Below are 23,937 nucleotides of genomic sequence, written 5' to 3'. Positions count from 1 at the left end.
TGGCCACTGCAAACTTGCAACAAAAAAAAATTGCAGAAAAGTTTGTAATTTTTGATTGCCATCTTCAGGTTTCAATCTTCCCCAGCCCCAGACCCTTCAGATGAAAGCAGCTGGCCCACAGTTCATCTCAGCAGGACACAAAAACAAGTGAGTGACAGAAAGAGGGTGCCCTTCTCCCGCCAGATGGTTTGCACTCCTCCACTCCTCACTTGAAAGTGTCAGAAGCTGGTGGTGAGACACCCAGGAGAAGACCTCAGATTTAGATTCGGTCCTTTCAGCCAGGGTCAGAAAGCCCAACACCACTCTCCTGGGCCTGGGGTAGGCAGGTTCTGGGCATACTGCTCACTGGCGTGCATGGGAGAGCCTGGAGTAAGCAGACATGGGCCCCTCCACGCCATGCCGCTCCTTCACCCTACCTGCTGGCGGCATTGCTGAGGGCAGCAACACTGAGGGCAGCTGGGCCACCCTCACCATCCTGGCCTGCCTGCTTCTGCAGTCCACTCTCCCCCCACTGCAGCCACCCACATCCAGGGAGCTTCTGACTTGAGATATTAGGACTCACCTGTTGTGAAAACCCACAGAAGAACTGGTATAAAAACTGAGGGAAAATGAAGCAGACATTCTGAAAGACAAATCACATGCCTGTTAGTTCCAGGGCATACTATAAGGGGCATCTGATCTCCTAAGAGGCTGTCCATATGCTACCATTTTATCTGAGGAAAGGGACCCAAAGTGTCCTATGTTCTCAGAAAAGCAGGTGATGGGCTTTAAGTTTTTCTGTTTTTTAATAGCATCTGTAATGCATATGTGACCATGTTCTGGTCACTCTGAGAACATGTAATATACAGGGAAATTAGTTAAAGAGAAATGAGGAGGCAATGTAGGTGTCAGTATAAACAGAAAAGAATTACACTGCATAATGAATGAAAATTATGTCAAAGAATTTTAAAAGAATGCCCCTTCCTCATCTCTTTCATAACTGGTATCTTTGGATTGGTCCCACATTAAATCGGGTGAATGTGACAAAACTGCCAGGACCAACCCCTTGCTTGCTGACTGTTACTTCTGGTAGCACTGAGGCATCCGTCAAATGCGTCATTCCATTGTGGACATTATATTTCACTGAAACAGTGACAGGAGCAAGGGAATTCTTCCTACCTTATAAAAGAAGTATTGCACAAGCTCAGATATCCTAATGTAATAAAAATGCCCATGAACGAGTAGCATCTTCTTTAAGTGCTTAAATTTCGGTATTGCATAGTCACTGTTCCTTGCAGCCTGACGACCTTCCTTTCCAATGACGCCTGTGAGAAGGAAACAAATGTGCTGACTACAGTCTCTTGACACCATGCATGTAAAAATGGGAATAAGCAAAATAAGACTAGATCCAACCGCTAATACAACATTTCCTAGTTATGACTGTACGAAACCACAGACGCTGCTCTCAATATGGCATCTGAAGCTTATGGTCTCGCCCTTTGGCTGAGTCCCCTTGTTGTCCAGCTGAAGTGATAAATCTCAGCTACCAAGATGTGTAGGCAATCAAAAAAGAAGAGGCTTACCTATGCCCACGTGGGCCTCCAGGATCATGCTGACGTCATTTGCGCCGTCACCAATTGCTAACGTAATAGGGTGCTCTTTTGAAAATTTGATTAGTTTAACAATCTGGAAAAGAAATAAATACGGAATTGATCTTCTCTGTTTTATTTTTGCTCAGGTTACTCCTTAACTAGGCATAAATAAGAAATATTTAAAGTTAGGCAAGAAAAATGAAAAGATTATTTGCTTAGAGTGAAGGCACTACATTCAATCTATTTTATCCACACATGATGAAATCTATTTCATTTCAAATGCAAAAGAAAATAAAGCAGAAGTAGCTAAGGCATGACTACAATGGGCTGGTGGGCGAACTCTGAAGCCGGAGACATAAAATACGGGAAGCAGTTTTCAGTAACTGCTACACTCACATATTTAAACACAGGGAAAACTCTGAACATTGCATTCTATCAGAAAATACTGCTCTTCCAAACTGTTTGATAGCACGCATCTACTTTTAAAATAAGCTATTCTTAATGCTATTTAATTTTCAAATTTGTCATGTGTATAAAATCAAATCTGACAATCTAATGAAATTAATAACTTTCAAATGTTTTAGCCAATTTCTTTATAAAATATATATTTTTCCACTTACATGTCTAAATGATGGTTTGAGATATAAGATTAAAAAGATGAGGGAAAAAATGCAAGGATGGCCTTCTTGTTTTAAGATGAGAGACTGAGATGCAAATTAATTTGTACAAAGGTTTGCCAAACTAAGTTAAGAACTTAAAAAAAAAAGTGCCATGCAGCACATACAAGGGTTACATACAATGAAACACATAAGTTGGAGGGCAGGGAACAAAACCATCTTTATCTCAGATACAGCATACATGAATTTTTGAGTCTCAGCTCGCCCTCACAGAGAATCACCCAGACAGACCCGGTGCTGTGTTCTGAGTGGCCCCGCCACTTAGCGGATTAGTGCAGCACATGTGAGAGAGTGCTGAAAGTAAGCTCTTTGCATGTGGTTTTCAGTATTTCACCCTAATCACTGGGATACTCTTGAGAAGTTATGGTTTTCTCTCATGAATAGTTCACTGGAAATTGATCTAGTCTATCTACAATGTGGTTTAACAAAATTGGAACTGTTTTAAGTTTACTGATATCAGAAAGAAACCCATGTTCACATATATATTCCATAATGCTTTAAAAAGGCTTTTTAAAACACCATCAGGTGTGTGTTCCCACAAGAATATGTTGCAGTGGGTAGAACATAAGTTTGGAGTCTGACAAACCAGAAATAAAATTCTTTCCAAATCCATCCTTTTGGAAAAATTCACCCTTAACACCACTCACCTAACAGGGTCATTCTGACGGTTAAATAGGCTCATGCCTGCATCTGTGCTAGCTCAGCGGCGCTAGTGCCGCACCTTTCATCTGCAGTTCACGTTTCTGTAACCGACACACCTTTGGGACATGGTTTATTATATGAGAGACATCAGAGACGTCAGAGACGTCTCCTGGCCTTTGCACGGAAAGGGTCATTCACTTGACTCGGTTAGCTCTTACTAATCACGACAAACAAATAAGATATGTGTTTTAAATTTCTATCCCACTTGCTTCTATGTAAAAAAGGTGGCAATTTGCTAGATTTCAAAACAAACAAACAAAAAACCACAGGTTGTAAGAACTGAGGAACGGTGTTCAGTGTCTAAATCCCCAGCAACCAGGAGCTGACTCGGAGGGGCAGGCGCACGGACCTGGGCCTTCTGCAGCGGAGCCATCCGGCAGCACAGCACGGCGCTGCAGTTCCGGCAGATTTCCAGGAACAGCTCTCGGTAGTTGCTGGAGCTTCCGTCTTCTCGGGGCTTCATGATCAAGGAGAGTGCTGCTCCATCAATAATTAAACCATAGTCTTGCATATCTGTTGAAAGTCTGTTAGATACACAAATCAGAGAGTTACTCAGAACTAAATTTATAGATTTTAGAAGACTATGTAATGTCTCCTAGTACCTACAGGTGCTGCAAATCCAGAATCAGGGATTAAGAAACCAGCACAGTAAGTCCTCATTTGATGCAGTCAGTGGGTTCTGAGACTTTAAGCAAAGCGATGTGTCAGGAAACCAGTTTTACCATAGGCTGATACACACAGAAGTTAAGTTTCTATGGCATCTCATCATAACAAAACAACACTGAATGAAACAATGTTATTTGAGGACCTGCTTACACAGTAATCCCCCCTTACCCTCGGGGAAAGCGTTCCAAGAAGCCCCCAGTGGATGCCTGAAAAGGAAGGTAGCCCTGGAAACCCTATCTATACTCTTGTTTTTTTCCTATACAAACATACCTACGATAAAGTTTAATTATATAAATTGGGCACGGTAAGAGATCAACAATAAATAACAATAAAACAATAAAACAGAACAATTATGACAATACACTGTAAAAAGGGTTATGCAGATGTGGTCTCTCTCGTGTGGACACACTGAGTGAAGGGAGGAGTCGCATCCGGGTGGATGAGCAGGATGGCTCAAGATTTCGCCACAGTGCTCAGAACGCTGCACAGTGCAAACCTATGAATTACTGGTGCAATTTTCTGTTTAATATCTTCTGACCGTGGCTGACTGCAGGTCACTGACACTGTGGAAAGCAAAACCGCGGATGGAGGGGGCGACTGTATTTCTGTTTTATCAATACAGTCTTTACAGAACTGAATGTAATGCCTTTGACTACATTTTAAAATTGTGTTTTAATTAAACATTCACATTTCACTTAGGCAGAGCAAACGCAGAGTTCTAATTGTGGCTTCATGGGCCATCCCAGTATTTCTCAACGACAGAAGGAGAACATGTATCTTGCAGTCTAAAGAGGTCAGTCTTTATTCCCAAACCTCCTGGCCACATTGGCCGACCTCAGCCTTCACCTTTACAGCTGCTGTCTCCTTGATGTTCTGCCTGAACGACCTGAGCTGGGAAGAATGTGGTCCTAACATTTGTCTTTGCTGGGTTTCAAAATTACAAGGAACACCTCTAATCCCCAAAAGGAATTCTGCAGTTCAGGTGGAGGGAAGTATCTTTGTACTATTTATGAACAATTTAAAACTTGCATATGATTAGAGAGACGCTTTTGTTTTACCTACATTAATGACAATCTAAAACAACTCAAACAAAATCTATTCTTAGATCATGCATCTAACACCAACAAGGACAACATGGATAAAATGTATCAGAGCAAATTCTGAATATTCCTGGGGAAAGCCAACTCTGGAGCATGCGCTGTTTTGTCTCAGACAAGCAATCATGCCTTATTACTGTTTCCTTCCCTGGTCTGGCAGATGCACCCAGGAATCCAAAATACGGCCCCCTGAGTGTCTTAGAAACAGATGAGAATGATCCCATTCATGATATATTGTAACTGAATCAACCAGGTGTTTTGCATCCTTTATCCAGCAGTTTGAAAGTAAACAAACACATACCGTTTTGTGTAAAAGGACATGTTACAGTTGCAAAAAGAAATAGCTTGGGTCATGTTTCAGGTGGTCCCTCTCACCACGCTGAGGGGTGATGGGGCAGGGAGAGCAGACCCACGCTCCCAGCAAGGGTGCTGTGGCTCTATCCTCACACCTGGAGGTCATTTCAGTCCCTCTGAAAACATCTCTTGCGGTGGGGAAGGGGGGCTGCCACCTACCCTGAGAGGTTGTCCCTGGTTAAGCTGCCGCTGTAGCGTAGGACAGTTTTACTCAGCTCAAACAGGACGTCATGTAAACTCTGCTCCTCAATTTTCTTGGTGGTTAGCTCAAGCAGCTGTGTGTTTCTCCTAAAAAGTTTGCAGGCGTAGCAGGTGGCAGCCGCCGTCTCCATCTTGTCTCCGGTGAGAACCCAGACCTTGATCCCCGCCTTCTGCAGAGCTTCTATGGTGTCGGCTGCCTTCTCCTGCAGCCTGACAACACAAAAATGAGACACGGCACACCCCAGGGCTGGCAAAAGCAAATCTAAACAAGTACTTCAGAAACTTGAGGTCCATTAAAATATCTAGGCCCTCCAAATCAAAAAGCATCACAGTGCTGGCTCGTGAACTTAAAGTGACTGAATCTGTTTTTAAAATGTATTATTTTTTCTAAACAAAAAACCTACTTCCTAACAACAAATAAACATAGAACAAAGATTAAGAAGCAAATGGCCATCTTGTGTAGCTGCCATATGCCAGAATGGACGGCAGTTTTCTGTCTAGCTGGGACTCGCTGCCTGGAGAGGATTTTAGGCAGAAGGACCACATTTCCAACATCAACAACAAAAATCTGAATCAGGGGAAAATGAGATCTGGAAAAGAGGGATATTCATGACCTTTTCTTTTAGCGTAAACTGTTCAAATTTTGCACTTATCAAACTGGAGCCCAGGCTCCTCTAAATCATGTCAAACGCTGATGGCACTCGTAGTGATTCTGCGACTGGCTGACGGGCATCGCAAGCTTAGCGTGTCGGCTGCTGTGTGAAGCACTTTTCGTGAAACATTTCACTTCTACAACCAGCTTAAGGGTTGAGGACTGTATGATCACCCCATTTCACGTTTGGAAAACCCAAAGCCTGCAGAGGTTACAAAACATATCTGAGGATAAACGGCTCTCTTAACACGGGTCCCACTGGCTCGCTGTCTGGAAGTCTGGCATCAAAAGCGTGCTTCCCTTTTTTTGTGGGGAGGGGGTGTCATTTTTTTTTTTAGATCTTAGAGTCTTAGGTTTTGATAGGTCATGTGGAGGAATGTACTATGTCTCTGCCAAGCACTGAGCAAAAGAAATGGGTTCAGATTCTAAATGTAATGATTTGGTTAGATTCTAGAACCAGCCTCCTAGGTGAAAGTCTGGAGTTTGCACAATCACAGTATTCTAGATACAGAAAACATTTCTGATTTCATCATTGTTTTGGGCAAAGGAACTGAGGCTGAGAGCGATCTTCAAAGATGCTGGCTAGAAATGTTAAAGATGTAAGCAAATATCATCACTTCAAAGTCACTGGTCCCCATAAGCTGCCCCCTACCCTGGTATCTACTGTCAATGTTTAGAGGTCCATCTCCCCACTGAGTTAATCTGCTCCCACGACCTTCTTGAGGGGCCCGTGTGCATCAGCTCTGCCTACCTCCTTCCTCCCACTCATAAGAGCCTTTTGCTTTCCCACCACTTCCTCCGAGGACCAGGTCCAACCCTCCCCCAGGCAAACACCACCCTACTGCGTGTCTCTCTCTGTCCTAACACAGCCCCGTCCTGTGACTACGGCTCCCATTCTAAACCTATCCTGTACATGTTATGTGTCTCATGTTCATACCTGTGTCTATACCTGTGCTAGTCTGGACTGAATGAGGAAAGGAACAGCAACAACAAAAGCCCCAGACAAATGCAAAACTTCCTACATTGTCTGATCTTATGCTATGGAGATTGAGAATGCAGTAAATACTTGTTGAAGACACCAGAAAAATGTAGGTTTCAAACTAAGGATTTAAATTTTGGGCCAATATATAGATCTTAAAGACTTTCAAATTTTATGAGAAATAAAGTCTCAGTAAATTTCCTGAAGCTTCTGTTTCATTCTTTTAAATTAGGATTTTTTTTTCTTTTCTAATCCTTCAAACTAAATTGTCATCCATTCCTTTCACTCTGCTCTTAAGACAACACAGTAGACCAATGACAATTTCTTAGTGCATTAAGCCTTAAATAACTTGTAATTCTTCTTATAGACTTTGACAGATTAGAGGTTCTTTCTTTGGAGGCATTTGAAAGTCTGTACTCAGTAATTTTATCAGTTATTAATATTATATTGTTATTTTTTGCAAGATTCCACTTGATTATTTTAAATTTCTTCAATGAGTAGTGACCAATACACTGAGTATGTGAAGACCTAACCTGTGACACCTGTGTTTGGAAAGAACTAGGAACGACTTTAGGAACAGGATTAGTTATTGATTCCACTCTAAAGTATAACTTACAACCCTGCATCTTGATAGCGTGTAACGTAACGTAAGATAAGAGTGCTGACTACTTCTGGTTCCTTCTGGGAAAGTGCGAGTGCAGGCGTCTTGATTCAAGGGGAAGTAACACATCATCCTGTCGTGAGCTCCCTACAACAGCACGCCGGGGCATGCGGGCAGACAGCCTGTCTCTCCCTGACGCGCAGGCACGTCCCCGTTTGAGGCAGCTCACACGCTTCCTCCCGAGGCGCCCCCTGCAGCCCAAGCCGTCGCATCGCGTGGTGCCTGGCTTCTGGAGACAAGGCACAGCGTTTACTTTACCGGTCCTCAACGGCGGTAGCACCAAGCAGGATAAGATCTTTCTCTATCTGCTCATAGGCTTCTGCCAATTTCTTTTCTCGATCTTGAAGTGCCACCTTGGCAGCCTGTAGCAATTTGCAAATGCCTTCATATTCTTCTGGGATGAGCTTTTTGTAGGCAACACACAAAGTCCGAAGGCCCTCCTATAGGATACAGTGCATTTCACATGAATTCAATGGTCCCTGTGCTGAAACAGTATTTTTTAATAGCTTTCTCAATATTTCCTTTCTCTAATTAGAACGACTAACCAAAGAATTATAAACCAACCAGCCCTAAAAGGGGTTGATATTTTACAACAGTTATTCATATCCACATTAAATAGAATCATGATAGATTATATAAAAATTCAAACTGGTAAGCATGGGAATAAATAATACAATCAGGGCCATTGAAAGATAAGCCTTTGTTCTTTTATTTTGACAAATGAAGAATTAAACTTTTCTTGAGGATAGTAATGTGAAATTTCATGGTGAATATAAAATGACATTTCTTAAGTCATGTGTTTTGAATGGGAGTTTGTAACACAATTTGACCTTACTTAGCACTCACTGAACGAAATGGCTAAGTTATTCACTGAACCTACCGGGTCCACAGGAGAGTGAAACAAGAATCTAAGAACGACAGATCCTCTGCTGTGACCATAATTCTGGATATCACCACACACAGAGCATGCGCCGCCCCAGCCAGGGAGGCACCAGTGAGCTGGACGCTCAGAGCCTGAAGGGGCCATGCCCCAAGCACTGATTCCGTCACGTGTTCATCTGGGGCTTTAACAACAGGATGTGCCTGTGCCTTCCTCACTGTCTAGCAGGGTGGCTAGGGGTAGATGGTCTTCTGCCCCCAGAAGGGGTGCTACCAGATTCCCAGGAGTGAGAGAAGGCTCATGGAGTGAGCTGAAGGAAATGGACACCTTTCCCTTGGGAACTGCGGGCAGACAGAATGGCTGCAGCAAACCTCAATGCCAGAAAGCAGAGTCATTAAAAAGAACTGGAGGAAGAGTTTAAAGTTAGTTATAAGGGAAAGGGACTACATGATTAAGAGACATGTCATGGATTGGAAGTCCTGTTCCCACTTCTACAGAAGCTCCTCCGTTAGGAGATGTAACACCACAATCACATAGAAACACCAAGTTTTAGTGTCTGGATTTTTCTCGGACTCAAGCAGCTGGTGTTTAGATAGAACATACTGAATTCCAGTGCTGGTGCCACGAGCTTCCTTTCATCCAGATATGATTTTCCTCTGAAGGAGTGGGAGGGATGCCCAGGAGAACTGGGGGGCAGAGAGTACCTCCTCCCCAGTCCCAGGCAGAGACCCCAGGGTTCAACAGGGCACATCCTCTGTCCAGAGGCCATCCTTTGCACTTGTGTGTTGATCAGTGTGGCCAATGTCACAGAGCCATCTGGCCCCAGGGGACAAAGGCCTCAGGGTCACTGCAGGTGTGGATATGAAGTGACCTGCAGATGGGGCTGCCCCCTCAGGGGAAACCTCATACATACACCCTGTGTTAAAACTCATGGCCTGGACACAGACCACATTCTGTGTGTGCACACGTAAGGGCTTAGAAGAAGCCCTTCATCTTCCACTCCAGCAGGTTCCTCACCTCTGTGGGTAGGAGAGATTAGGGACATTGTTATTTTCATGATCCCACACATAAAAGGTTCAATAATCTTAAACCTGCAATTTATTTATTGATTCCTGCTGGTTTAATAGCAGCTGCTTTGTTTGACCAGTATGTAATACTAGGTGCTTTAATAAGAACTTAGAGCCAAAGGATTTGTACATGATAGCAACATTTAATAAAGTTTAAAATTGCAGCTGCTGCTGCAGGCATACGTGGTCTCATGCTAAAAAGGGTGCATCTTGGACAACAGAGATGTATAATGCTGTGATATCTGGAGTAAAGATGGGGGAACGTGTCTATGAAGAGACACACATCACCCGCTTAGGGTCTGATGTGGAGGGGAGGAGGGTGGCAGAGATGCACAGCTTGTCCCACACCGACAGGGGACCTGGGAGAGGGGGAACTGGAGCCAGGGGTGGGCCGGGTGGGAGGGGAGGGTGCTGGCAAACTGAGCAGTGTTGCTGAAGGTGTGGAGCAGACTGAGCTTCGTGCTGTAGAGTGAGGTGAGAGAAGAAAACCCAACAGGTAAAGATACACAAAGCACAGTGCCAACTGGTGTTTGAAAGGAATCACCAGAAATCCTTCAGAATAAAGATCTACTCTCTCCAACACAGCACCACAAATGTGCTTATAATTTGGACCCCCCAAATCATCAACCAACCAACCTAGCCCCCACCTCAAAACTAAAAAAACAAAAACCACGCAACAGTCTCCTGAGCGAGCGTGCTGGGGGCCGCGCCCAGGAAAGGGCCGCCACACGGGGGATTGCGCATGTTGTGCACCTGCGGCCCCTTCTGACTTGTGAGTGTGTCTCTTAGGGAACTGCACACGGCGCTCACGCTCGGTCAGGGGCTTTTCCTCCCTGACTGGGAGAAGCAGCGTGCTGCTGGCCCGCCCGGCCCCCCCGGCCTGCCAGCTCACCACAGCGTTGCGTTCCACTCTGGATCGGATCTGATCCACTTTGCCTTCTATCACTCGGGGAAATATTGAAGAATCTGCTCCTTTGCAAAACAGAAAAATTTCTCCTATAAAATAAGGGGGAAAAAGGGTGTTTAATTTAATCACAACTTGGGGAAGACTAAATTATTTTTCATATTATGCTATTCAGAAATGAAACAGGGATACCTGTGCTGAGACTGCTATGAAGGAGATTTCAGTAGATCAGTGAACCCGTAAGCTCAGGAAAGCAGACTGTCCCAAAGTCTCATTTTGTCCCTACAACCCTAGGAATCTCATGGGAAAGCCACAAACCAGGAAAAGACCTAGTTCCTGGGTGCGCTTCCTCCTGTCACTTCTGCCTGCTCTCTGGTCGGGATGTGAGTGAGGAATACAATGACCTTGGGCCCAGCGAGTGGGGTGAGATAACTAAGGATGTAGCTGACTCAAAAGTGCCCACAGCAATTTGCTGAAAAATGCCCACAGTAATACCAGAAACTAAACATCAAATCCCATTAAAACATAATGCATTTTGACACAGAGCGCACCATCTGAGTCATCTTTTGCATTAACTCGAGTTACAAGAAACACATTTCATCATTTTTGCCCCACCCTTCAAGTAATGTCTCAATTACTTTGCACATATTTGTACTCTAGACCATGCTTCTCCTCCCTTAAGATAAAAAGATTTCCTCTCCCAGATAAGCAGGAGGAACCTCTCTAGTTTGTGACAAAAACGAGGTTAAAGAGACGGAAGGCACTGAGATGACAGACCCCAGCACGTGGAGGCTCCTCCTCTCTCAGTGAGGAACCTTTTAGCCTGCAGAGCTGCGTGGCACTTTGCCAGGTGGGCTTCATCTGGACTGGGCTTGTAGAAAGAAGTACCGTGGTGGCCCACCACAGCGACTGACGGGCCTTGAGCAGGGGCACTGCCACGGTGATCTGCATTGTGTTCTTAGTTTATCTTCAGACATTAAGCTCGAGCTCTGAGCTCCCTGGCCTGGGGTTGGTCCCTGGAAACCCTAGATGCAGAAGGCCTGCAGAAGTATGTCCGGGAAACCAAACCCACAGGCACCAGGAGAAGCAGACAATTGTCCCACTGCAGCCAGTTTCCCAGGTTGGGGGGCCAGGAAGGGTGTGGAGGGACACACTCCTGGGCCGGTGGCCAGTGAGACCATAGCAGCTGGTGCACATGGGGATCCCACACAAGGGCCCGTGAACTCAACTGCAGCACACAGAGCCCACCTTGGCTTACTTCCTTGATCCCAGAAAGAACTAACTCCTGTGATGCATATACAAACTCAACACAAACACTAAAAACACAGCACAATTTATGCTCACACAAATCCTGAAATTACACTGAGGGTAGTGTCAACTTTCAGGCAAAATGGATGGTGTCTGGTAAGGTCTCTGTGGCCAGCACGTGACCTGATCTGTGGCTGAGCAAAGGCTGGGACAGCACTGGGAGCACGTGGCTGCCCTGAGCAGGAATCGATGATAGCAGAAGTCCGATCCCCAGAAGATACCTACACACCTGCATAGGTTTGTGACCTGGGATTCTTAGTCACATACCAAACAGCCTGATGTCAGAATCCATTCCTGACTACTGGATAATTTCTAGCTAAGGCTCCAGGGTCATCAGGTATAGTTTAGAACAACAACTGTAGTATAGACAACACAGTGATACAACCTGAAACAACAATATATTTTTTCCCCTAGGAAAATAATGGATGACTGATGGTAATGGCTTATAAAAGGCTTAAATTCCCCACTGTCACAACTGGTCAATTCCTCTCCTCCCACTTTAGACATGGGACGTGTTCAGGCTTAAGGTCTGGGTGAGGAGAACCTTGGACATAAAGCTATCCACAATATAAAGCAAAACTTAATCTGCAAAGGACAAGAGCAGGTATAGTATTTGGCACCAGCTTTAGATCCTGCTTTCTCCAGTTTTGTAAACAAGCAAGGAGTTACTAACGCAGTGCACACACGGGTGATGGTAAGAAAGCAGTACACAGGTGACGTGATCTTAACCTACAGCAGAGCAAGCTGTGGCACTGAGGTTCAGCTTGATGGGTGCAGCACACGTCTCAGTGAAGAGCCCTCAGAGATAAGTTCAAGTTGTTAACTGGCTGCTGCGGCTTATGGCCCCCAGTCTCCTCTAATGGAGTCAACCCTCCATTAGGCTCCGAAATCAGCCCAATTAGCGTCATCTCCAGGGACATGTTACTACTTAAGAGAACAACTTGTTGAACTGAATATTCAGACTTCTCTTAAAATTAATTGGTGCAGTGGCCAGTTTAGATGGCTCGACAGTTTCCCCTGGTAGGCGCCCAGTTCCTCAAAGATGCCTTCAGAAATACGTAGTCTCTCGTGGAAGAGATATTCTAATGACGTGAATGCCTTGGGCATAAATTCTTAATGTGATCCAGCTCCTTTCTGAGCTCTTGTGACACTCTTTTTGATAAATAGAGGCTGTTTACAAAGATTTCCCAGTATATCCCCAGGTGCCAGGGCAGTTCGGGAGAAAGTGTAGGTAGAGCCGAAGATGGCTTGTGGGTAACTTATGCACTGCTTCCCAAGATTGTGGTCATTACTGCCGGCGTAGACGCTTGCTGAAGCATGATTCAGCTCCTAGACTTCACATTTGTAAGGGGTAAAAAATCACCAGACGAAAAGTTTCCCACAAGGTACTGCCTTTCCTCTGGATAATTCTGAATGGCTTACACTCATCCACGCACAGTGGAATAATTTTCTGCACTTGGGCAAGCATTAGCGCATCTATCCAAACTCGTTCCAAACATCACAGCATATATGCTCCCCACGTCCTACTGACCCAGCAGTAAAACCTGTTTCCATGTGCGCGGACAATATTACATTGTACATTACTTTGTGTCCCATGACACTCAGGGCAGGTCACCTTGGTGGAGCCACCCCTACCCACATTTGATAACGGGCTCAGAGGTGAGGGAAGCGTGTGGATGAGAGAGCCAGCTCTGCGACAGCCGGCACCGCTCCCGGCGCAGAGCCCTCACTAGGCTCGTTATCCAGCAGGTGGAACTCAACTCCTTGAAAATGACTCTCGGGGTACTGCTGAAGGATAGGCCTTTGGCAGCCTCCACGGACTTAGATGAGAAAACAAGGTATTGCTGGTTCTATCAGAAGAAAGTCGGGATGGCTCTGGTTGGGAAAGGATACTTTGTTTACTTCCCATTGAAACGAAATTCTCTCAACGTGAGTATGAGATATGGGCTGACGTAAAATTCCCCAGCATGCCCTCAGATCTCTATTTTAGGCTCAGTCTGTTTAGTTCCAGGTAGTGGCTGCATTTGGTTGCTCACCAGGCAACTTTCCAACGCGATAAACACAGCCTGGTATTGCCGAGTTTTGAGAAACCAAAAAGAATAATATCCCCCTGGCTGGTGTGGCTCAGTGAATTAAGCACTGGACTGAGAACCAAAGGATCGTGGGTTCGATTCCCAGTCAAGGCACATGCCTGGGTTGTGGGCCAGGTCTCCAGTATGGGATGCACGAGAGGCAACCACACATTGATGTTTCTCTCCTTCTCTTTCTCCTTCTCCTCTCTCTAAAATAAATAAATAAAATCTTAAAAAATTCCACATCTCTCGATATAAATGCCATTTTGAAACTGCATTAGAAAATTGAATTTAGCAGTATTTACTGAGCAGTCAGAAGCGCTGTGGTGGGTATATTACTGAGGAAAGTGTAGGCTCTGTTTAGGATGCTTGCAGTCTAGCCAGGTCAGAAGACAAACAGCTCATCTGACTGAGGCAACCAGGACGGGCTTATCCGGTGGCTATTGAGCTGTGCTTGGAAAGGTACAAATGAGCAAGAGGGCTTCTAGGTGAAAAAGTCCCTGCCAGGCAGAGGGCCTACAGGTGGAAAAGCCCACACCAGGTGGAGGGCCTGCAGGTGGAAAAGCCCACACCAGGTGGAGGGCCTGCAGGTGGAAAAGCCCACACCAGGTGGAGGGCCTGCAGGTGGGAAAGCCCACACCAGGTGGAGGGCCTGCAGGTGGGAAAGCCCACACCAGGTGGAGGGCCTGCAGGTGGGAAAGCCCACACCAGGTGGAGGGCCTGCAGGTGAAAAAACCCACACCAGGTGGAGGGCCTGCAGGTGGGAAAGCCCACACCAGGTGGAGGGCCTGCAGGTGGAAAGGCCCACACCAGGTAGAGGGCTCCCAGTTGGAAAAGTCCTTGCAGTGCACACTCTGAGGAGGCCTGGGAATGAAAGCTAGGAAGACAGTTCAGGGACTCTGTGAAAAAAATGGGAGATGTGGCTGCCTCATACAGAACAGGAGCCCACCAGGCCCTGGCCAGGACAGTGAGCACTCAGGGGTCTTGCAAAGACAGACATGGGAGCAGGACAAGAGAGGGGCAGAGTGCAGGTAGAGACCTTTGCAGCAGGTGCTCTGTGGGAGGACTGAAAGGGCATGAGCAGGGCTTGTAGTGGAGGGGAAACCAAAGGTGAGTGAGTGAACCTGCCAGCCTACGGTGCCTGGGAGAGAAACAGGAACGTGAGGAGCTGAGGAGTTTCCTCACCTACAGTGAGTGTGAGGAGTCGTGTGACCCTCCGTGGGGCTGAGGAGTTGTGTGACCTGCAGTTGGTTCATCTATGTATTTTTTTAAAAAGAGAATAAATGGTTAACTCTTTAAAGCTCCTAAAAATGTAAGCGTCAGATTAAAACACAACCGCAATGTATAATTTAAGAAATTAAGGAAAAATGTCTACCTGTAGCAGATCTCACAATCACACTCATTCTCCTTCGTACTGAGTCAAAACTCAAAATTTCCAGCAATTCAAACCTGGAAAAAAGATTAAAAATGGTTTTTAATGCCCATCCAGCTTTGTGTGCTGTGACATCTGGGCATTAATCAGCCTTCCCAGAGGAGTGTCTGGGGCAGTCCTCTCCCTGCCCCAAATTAAAAGCATCCCCTCCATCCTGCCCCACCCCCACCTCTCCCTGGAGGGCAGCCACACCAAGCAGCTCTTTCAAAGAGGACCCTGGAGGCAGAGCGGTTCCCTCCACAGACACGGTGCAAATGTCTGGGTTCATGTGACTGGTGACTCTGCCTCTGCTGCAGGCACCAGTGCTCTGCAAGGGACAGAGCGAGGCTCTCGTCTCCCTACCACTCGGACCCTTGCCTGGAGAGCCACCTCCCAGTCCCAGCCTGGTGCTCATGGAGTCTGCACATCCAACAAACTATCTTACTGCCAATCCACTTTCCTAAATTCTGTTGAACACAAACCCACAGGCTGTGTAACGGAGCTTCTGATCCCTGGTAATAAGTCAGTGTCCTTTAAATTAATAAAAATCATTTAAAAAGCAGAGTACTGACATCCAATCAGCTTCTGCAGTCTTATTATCAGAGGATGCATGATTTCTGTCTGGCATTTCAAATATTGAAAATGGCTCAGCCACCCCTGATGCTACCTCTGCAAAGTCCTTAGGGTCTGGAGCAGGGGAGTCAAACTCATGTTCACCGGGGGCCACATCAGCCTCACAGTTGCCTTCCAAGGGCTGAATGTCATTTTTAGGACTGTATACATGTAACTACTTCTTAACAGTCTAACGAGAGCTCGGCGCTGCTGCTGGGTAGAAACAAGGTGCTGTATCGGATAAAACAAGGTGAGGACCAGATTCAGCCTTGGGCCTTGTGTTTGCCACCTGTGGTCTAGAGACGCCAGCCAGCAGCTGCCGAGTGGGAAACCTCTGCGGTGTCAGTCCCTGCTCACAAGCGGGTGGAGGGGGCTCAGCAGAGGGCTCCCCAGGAGGTGCGTGTTGAGCTGAAGACAATAGAGACCCCGCAGGCTCATGAGAAACTTTTACCTCTCCCTTAAAGAATCTGCATTAGGGGCCTTGCCCATAACGAGTTATTCCCAGAGTTACCTTTTTATGACCTATCTACATGGCAAGGGGAACAGCTAGCGAACATGTGCTCTTCTCGCTGTCCTGTGAACGAGCCCCCTCTGACGCCGAGGCCTCCAGAATGACACACATACGTCATCAGTTCAAAATGTCCAGAACACCTCGTTTCCCCTCGCCGTCTCTGAGCCTCCAGGGCCTAGGCGGGGGCGGGGGCGGGGATCTCACTCTCTTATGTGTGTGGGGTTCCCAGACATATGCACGGCATTGAATGTGGTTATTTTCTCTGTTAATCTGTCTCACATCTATCTGATTATTAGACCAGCTGAAACAACCCAGAAGGGTAAAGGAAAGTTTCTTCCTCCCTCACGCTGGCGAAAGGGTCCCCTGTGAATCCTGAAGCAGTGCTGTGCTGTGTGCTATAATTTCAGTAGCAACTGTGTTTTCAGCTGCAAACCAGAAGCCCGACAGCAGCGTGTCACTCTGCCCCTGTGCCCAGGGGTGGCCTCACAACTCCTAGGAAGCCCCTCACTGCAGGGAGGAGCCCCAGCTACGCTGATTTGGGCCCCAGCAGCTGGCTCTGGAGTCAAGGGATTCATCATCACTTCCAATAACCTGAGAGTTTATTTTTCAGATGGCAAATTTAAAAGCCAGTTTTTTGAAGCCATCACCACTAAGTTTTATGCTTTTCCCCACCTGTCTTTGCCTATCTCCATTCCTGCATATTTATGTTTATCTATACAGGACAGGCGGACTACCTGAGCTTCTAAGTCAAAATTCAGACAGAACATCTTTCTCTAGGATCAGTAATTTTAGAGAGACGGTTCCTAAAAATCAAGTGTGTGGGTGCTAAAGATTTGAAAAGTGAAACCATGCAACGACCCGCTGGCTACCCACGGCATACTTTCTCCGACTGCTTTCCACAGGACACTGTGCTCCAGGGCCGGGAGCTGGCGCCCTGTGAGCGCAGGGTTCCCTGGCCACTCCCGGGGGAGGCGCTTACACCCCCGCAACCACGGAGAGTCAGAGCCCGGCTGGGGGAGTGCTAGGACATGCTGGAAGCTTTGAGAACCCCTGCAGTGAAGCCCGATTTTAGGTGACTTAACCCGAAACCTTTTTAATGAAGTGACATCATCCAACCAGCTTCTCCTCTAACTGTCTGACTGAAATTCTCCAGATGTTTCTGTGACATTTTTGGGGCTGTTACTGAGAAGAGGGGGAGTGAGTTATGGGAGCAGTACAGAGAATTTGGTTTCCCCCCCAGTGAATGAACTTTGTAAAAACAATTCTTTATTACCATCACAATTTACTGTATAATATGCTTACCTTTCAATGTCATTGTCCCTATTTAATATCTCCATGTAATTATCCTTTAGCCTGAGGTATGTAAAACCCAGTCTGCAAAAGAGAAGACAAACCCAGTGGTAACTCTGAGATTTTGATAAGTCTTCTTTCAGAGAATATTTGCCTCACATTTTGGTAAAGCTTTCCTTGAAAAAAGTATTTCTGGTCAAACAAAGGTAGTAAACTGAATTACAAACTTAGGAAATTATACTACTGAATTTATTTGCCATCTCAAAAAATTCCCCAAGAACGTGAAGAAGTTTCAGCTTACTCTCCAGGCGCCCCCACGGTAAGGTACGCTCTTACTGGCAGGTATTGGCAGCTTTCAGGAAGACCGTAGGTCTGTGGATCAGTCCCTGTCTGTACTGACCCACTTTTCTCACTGATTAGTGGGGTGGTTTCGTAGAGGTTACGTGTCAGAATTAGAAGGACTCTGAGAGACTGTTCATCTCCACACCAGCCGTCATTTTACTGATGAGAACACACACCCAGGGCAGGCAGCCGGTCAGCACAGATCTGCGGAGCCCCTAGTCTGTGCCGCCCTCCTCCACCAGCACTCAGGCCACGTCCTGTGCCGTTCGGGCACATGCTGGGAGTGCGAGCGGGAGGAGGCCGTGGCTTCTGGCCTCCGGGGTCTTACAGACGCAGGAGGTGGGCACGTATCATTCTAATACGGCATGGAGCCACAACGGTATAAAGGTACTAGGGGACCCTGGGGACCCAACCCAGGCAGCAGCTGGTAGAGCAGCAGAAGGAAAGGCATCTCAGGTGAGTCTAGAATGACAGGCAGGAACAGTGCGTCCTCACTGCTTATATCTATGACTGAATGTGTTTAATTTCTGCAGACTCATTTTCCAAGAAGACAGAACTCTAGCTCTGAGAAATCTCCCCTTTGTGTGTGTGGATTTCTACATTTAATAAGGTCTGCAGTGACATAGCTTGCATACCTGATGTCACAATTTAAAGTGCACAGAAAACACACATTAGTTCAGTCCACAATAAAAAAAATGCTGTTCTAATTGGAAGAGAGGTGTTCGATGCCCGCTCGTCAATGGCAGCCAAGAGGGCAAATCAGCACCATTGGTGTTAAATTCGAATTGTACGCTGTGATAACTGGAAAAACATTTCCCTTGACTTGAGATTATGCCACATATCTGGAATGTTTAAAGTATTTTTCCAAGTGTCTGCTTAAATGCCACATGTCGTGAGGCAGCAGGAATTCCCACCAGAAGGACGTCGAAGGCAGGTGAGTATGGAGTCTACACACGGAGCACACAGCCTTGACGTCACCGACACAAAGAAAGGGAAGCCACTGGCGGCAAAGCCCCAGCACTCCAGCCTCATCCCTTTCCACGTCGTGTGACTTTGGGACAGTTGTGTGGCATCTCTGGGCATCGATTCTTTAGGACAGATGAGGAAGACTTTTCACAAGGGCGTCTAAGATTGTTAGCGTCTTTAAAAGCTATCATTATTTGGAATGGCCTTTAACCTTCTCATGAAAGAAGTGAGGAGGAAAAACTGCCCGTGAGACAGTGACAAACACTCTGGCAGCTGGGGCCAAGCTGCTGCTCACGCCGACGGCAGGTTTTATTCAGGAGGGACCGCTCTACCAACGTGGAGGTCGAGGACTCGCTGAGCACGAAGGCAGCGCCTGCTCGGCTCACCCCCCAGCAAGCATCCTGGGCCCAGGGGCCTGACTTGGACTCTTCCAGTACGAGTCCAGCAGCACACTGTGGGGGGTGGAGAAGGACTGCAGGACCAGACTGGCACACCCCTCGCATCTGGGACCAGACTCACGTGCAGCCAGACGTACCTCTGGATACCCTCGACTAAGGCCACCTCATCGGGCGAGGACGATATGTACACACAGGACTTCCCTGAGTCTGGTGACTTCCTGGGCCCATCCACGTCATCGTCATCTTTCACCTGGATGGTGTGGCACAGACAGAGGGCCCGGAAAAACAGCTCTTCTCGCTCCTACAAAAATGCAGTACAAACACCCACACATCTATGGACATCAGCTTACAGGAGTCGGGAGATAAACAGAAGACAACAAAGCAGGACAAGCAACTTTTAAGGGTTAGGGAGTATAGTGTGCCTTTGGTGGTCAGGAGATAGAGCATAACTGTGGCTTTCGCTCATTCTCGAGCACTTCAATGGTAGTTATGGTCAAGACCACTGGGCTATGGAGAATGAAAGGAAATGAATGTTTAGTGAGATGAGGTGATGGGTTCAAGGTCACAAGAGAACACAGCAGGATGGAGCCTCAGACCACCTGAGGCAGTACCGCAGGGCTCCTGGAGCCTGGATTCCCTCGGAGTCCAGAAAGCTTCCTCGGGGGTTCTGGATGCCACGTGGCTGAGGGGGAGCCAAGAAAGGCTGGACTCACACCACACATGCCAGGTGCGGGGAGTTCCAGCAGGTGGTAGGAGGAGGCAATGCCTGCAGGGTGCCACACGAAAGCCAAGACCACCTGCCCCTCTCCTCTCAGACTGGGATGGAATGGTGGTTTCTGTACTGAAATCACCTGAAGTGAATGTTGTGGGCGTGTGGTTTGCCTGGACACAAGAGGCTGTCACAACATGGCTCACTAAGGCAGGCATCCTGGTGCCCAGGGGACACCACACAGGGCTCTGCAGTCACCTAGCATTCTGGAATGGCCTCCTGGTTGACCACTGATGAGGGTCACGGCTTCCTCCTAGGAACGCTGAGATCTGAAGCCACAGCAGGTGGTGTATGTGTGCACCCCACATGTGTGTGCATGTCTGTGTGTGAGTGTGAATGCAGTGTGTGTAACTGTGTGGACACCTGAGGGTACATGGGGGGTACAGCTATGTGTGCATGTGCATGGACATGTATGCATGTGTGAGTTAGGCACATGTCTCTGAATGCACATCAGTGTGTGTGCATGCATATGAGTTCACATGCATGTGCATGTGTGCTTGAGTATGTACCTGTGCGCAACCACAAGCACATGTGGTGTGCAGGTCACTTTGCTCACAGTCCACCATTTGCCCTGCTGGTCCACACTCCTCAAGCTGTCCCTAGAAATGTGACTGGCCAGATTCACTGGTGGGAAATGGAGGCATCTCACTGTTCTCACTCAAGTCGCTGGAAAATTCATGTCTTTCCTGGGTCCCAGGACAAGAGGTGACACCAGGCTATCTTGTGACAGGGGCGGCCCCTAAAGGGACAACACCTGCCAGGAGAGGAGCCACCTACCCGCCCACTGACGCCCGGGGAAGAGTCGATCATGTCGATTCCGGAAGCGCTGGGGAGGACCTGCCCGTTGCAGATGGCGTGCGGCACGTAGACATGGCCCTCGATGCAGCACTCCTTGAACTCCATGTTGTTCTCCGTGAGGGTGCCGGTCTTGTCCGTGAAGATGTACTCCACCTGTGGACACAGGGCTGCTGGGCGGAGCCGCTCTGACCCAGGAGGCTCTCCAGAATCAAGGCAGTTTTCCTTTTCTCTGGATGTGAAGCCCAGAGAACACTTCCTCTCAGTCACTTTACGGTGGGTGGACACAGTGGGTGGAGCCAGCCTTCCAGGGGCTACAGACTTAAATCTTACCCAACAAAAGACTCAAGGATGTCAATACAATAAACTTGTTCAATAAGGTCTGGGAGCTCAAAATCACCCTACCACTTAAGGTTTAGAAGATACAATTCAAACAAATAAAAGAATAGAACACATTTCAGAAAGAAAAACCGTGAGAAGTGTGACAACTACAACTAGCTCTAAATCCTGAGTTTAGATAGACTCAGGTGTGTACTCCTCACGGGTAACTGAAAGGAGGCGAGGGGTCCCGGCAGCCAGGCAGCACGGTGAGGAGGTAGCAGGTGCGAGGGTGCCCCCCCGCCTCCCCCCGCCGGCAGACACCTGCTGGTCCGGGCCGCAGGGCCGGTGTCCAGGGTGCCAAGTCCAGGTGCGGTGCCTCCAACATGCAGACACAGAGGCAGAGTTTAAAATGATAAAGTGCAGGGTGTGGGAAGCATAAAAGACCTGTGATAAAACCAGCTATATTTTTTACCATGTGCCTTTTCAGTTAGGTCTCTCAGAAAAATGTTCTTTTCTGCTGTAAATCCATGGCAGAAAATGCTTTTTCCATGTATGCTTGGCTCTAACATGTAACTGATAAGCACAAAGTAGTGCCCTATGAACTATTTAAATAAATCTGCCATTCAGTGCTTGCCTAAAACTCTGCCGAGCCTCTCCCCACGATCTGGAAAATTAGCCACATGAGTCCTGTCCACACGCAAGATCGCTCCCTGGCAGAGACGGCTACATTGTTTGAGGTGAAGGCACCTGACTTTTTTCAAAGGGAGGATCCACAATAATAATGAATATTTCACAGTGTTGGCTCCTCTAAAACAAGCCTTTGCACAAATCTTTGGAGCACCGGTGTTATAAAGTCATTCTCAGACTTTGAGTTGGAATAATTTGCCACACTGCACACAGCTCTACATTTTTCTTGTTACAGAAAAAAAAGTCTTTCCTCCATGAATTTTTTAGGAGTACACAAAATATACCATTTATTATTGTAAAGGATATGAAATCCATAGAGGTAAAGCTACTCTAGTAATGAGCAACCAAACTGCGATCTGTGCATTGGTGACTGAGACAATACGCCACCACAAGGGGTGTGGGATGTCCTAGAGGAATGCATTCAAAGTCAAATTCATAACAAGCAGAATATTACCTTTTAGTAACAGTGTATCTATCAGAGTCTAAGCATCCATTACAGACTGCTGTTTTGGGGCCACAAGGAAGTGGATTTCAGCTACCAGTCTAAAATAGCTCTGTTTGCAAAAATACTACTCAACATTTCTTCCTGTTAAACATAATAATACTAAATTAGCATTTACCAAATGTCCTTTCTTGCAACTTAAAGGCTGGGAAAGGTTAGACTGGGGGTGGTAGGAAGGCTCCCAATATAGGCCAGAGAGCCAAAGTTGCGGGGACAGGCCTCTCCTTGGCTCTCTTTTTCCAGGGAGAGTCTGAGTTTGGGGTCAGGTAGACTAGAGTGAGTATGGGTTCTGCCCTGCATCCAGGTGATCCTGGATGGCAGTGATTCCCAGCCATGGCGGTTCTTATTAGATACTGTGATGGGTGCCTACCAGTTATCTTCTTCAATCCCTAATACACTCTGGCAAGGCAGGTACCTGTTATTATGCCCATTTTACAGATTGAGAAGCTCAAGGTGCACCAAGCCTTTGTTCTCTGCCCCCTGACATGAAGTTGTCAATGTGCAGCAGGATTTCAATGTAGGAATTTCGAACCCTGCAATACAGCAGGCAACTGAGACTCCCTGGGGTCCCACTTCACTCATCTTTAAAATGAGAGTAATTGGCTCACTGTCAGAAGTGAAGAAAGTCAGGGGTCAAAGCCGAGGGCAATGCCCGTGCAGCAGGCCCTCCATGAACACCAGCTCACTTTCACCCCTTCACCTCAATGTGCAGCATTACCCTGAATTAGCATCGTTTAGGCCACGGATGAGCTTGTATCCACCAGGTAATGTAACGAATTCTGCATAACTTGTAAACAGAAAAACTACCAATTGTCATACAATGAAAGTAAAAAAAATGTTTGTTGTTGTCTTTCACCAGTTAAAGGCGATATCTCTCTGCACAAATTAAAATGGGAAAGTTGTCATTTGAGCAGCTGGATGACTTGCCTGCATGACAGAAATCACTTAGCATCTGGCTGCTGGGGAACATGAATCAGAGGGGCTCCATCTGCAGAAGATTGTGAAAGACAATTCGGGAGACACTGACCTGTCCCAACTCCTCATTTAAATCTGAGGTGTTGACCAGAGGCCCTTCCCCTATCTCTTCATCAAACATTTCTTCGTCCCAAGTGATGAAATACGAGCCGAGGAACTTCTGCATCTCCACTGTGACGTACATGGACACGGGGATGATGTAGTTGAACAGAACCATGAAGGCCAGGAAGTCCGTGAACGCCCTGAGAAACTGAGAGGACACTGTGTGATGTCACCGTGAGAGGACCCCATCTGTGCAACACCATCACCACCATTAGAGCTTAGGCACAAATCATACAAGTGCAGCTTTTACATACAAGTCTTTCAAATCCAATGATAAGGTTTACTTGTCTGTCACTCAACTTTAGCACTGCAATGGCCTCAGGCCAGCCAGGCCTGTCCTGGGGTGAGGATCAAATCACCTGTTAGACAGTCACACTGTCAGGAGTCAGGCTTCCCAACAGAGAGCCAGTGGGAAACTTTACATTTTGAACACTCCAAGTCTCCTTGGAGCCTCTGACAAATGCC

At 46.9% G+C, this 23,937-nt stretch overlaps 1 protein-coding gene across 5 annotated transcripts in view; it reads right to left on the bottom strand.

The window, feature by feature from the left end:
* Positions 1-23,937, bottom strand: part of ATP11A (ATPase phospholipid transporting 11A) — a 143,505-nt gene that overhangs the window by 22,595 nt on the left and 96,973 nt on the right. For all 5 annotated transcript variants that reach the window (XM_045821186.1, XM_045821187.1, XM_045821184.1 and 2 more), the window contains exons 12-23: positions 23,423-23,620; positions 20,868-21,041; positions 19,459-19,622; positions 17,628-17,699; positions 15,167-15,240; positions 10,400-10,503; positions 7,819-8,000; positions 5,227-5,478; positions 3,300-3,474; positions 1,563-1,665; positions 1,159-1,304; positions 563-622 (exon numbers count right to left, since the gene is read on the bottom strand). In XM_045821186.1, the coding sequence (XP_045677142.1) occupies positions 563-622; positions 1,159-1,304; positions 1,563-1,665; positions 3,300-3,474; positions 5,227-5,478; positions 7,819-8,000; positions 10,400-10,503; positions 15,167-15,240; positions 17,628-17,699; positions 19,459-19,622; positions 20,868-21,041; positions 23,423-23,620 (1,704 nt within the window). The remainder of the gene's footprint in view (positions 1-562; positions 623-1,158; positions 1,305-1,562; positions 1,666-3,299; positions 3,475-5,226; positions 5,479-7,818; positions 8,001-10,399; positions 10,504-15,166; positions 15,241-17,627; positions 17,700-19,458; positions 19,623-20,867; positions 21,042-23,422; positions 23,621-23,937) is intronic.

Source organism: Phyllostomus hastatus, unplaced genomic scaffold (genome assembly GCF_019186645.2).
Source record: "Phyllostomus hastatus isolate PE091 unplaced genomic scaffold, TTU_PhHast_1.1 phas_scaffold_46, whole genome shotgun sequence".
Lineage (NCBI taxonomy): Eukaryota > Metazoa > Chordata > Mammalia > Chiroptera > Phyllostomidae > Phyllostomus > Phyllostomus hastatus.
Note: the sequence above shows the minus strand (reverse complement) of the source record. Positions and strands in the feature narration are given on the sequence as shown.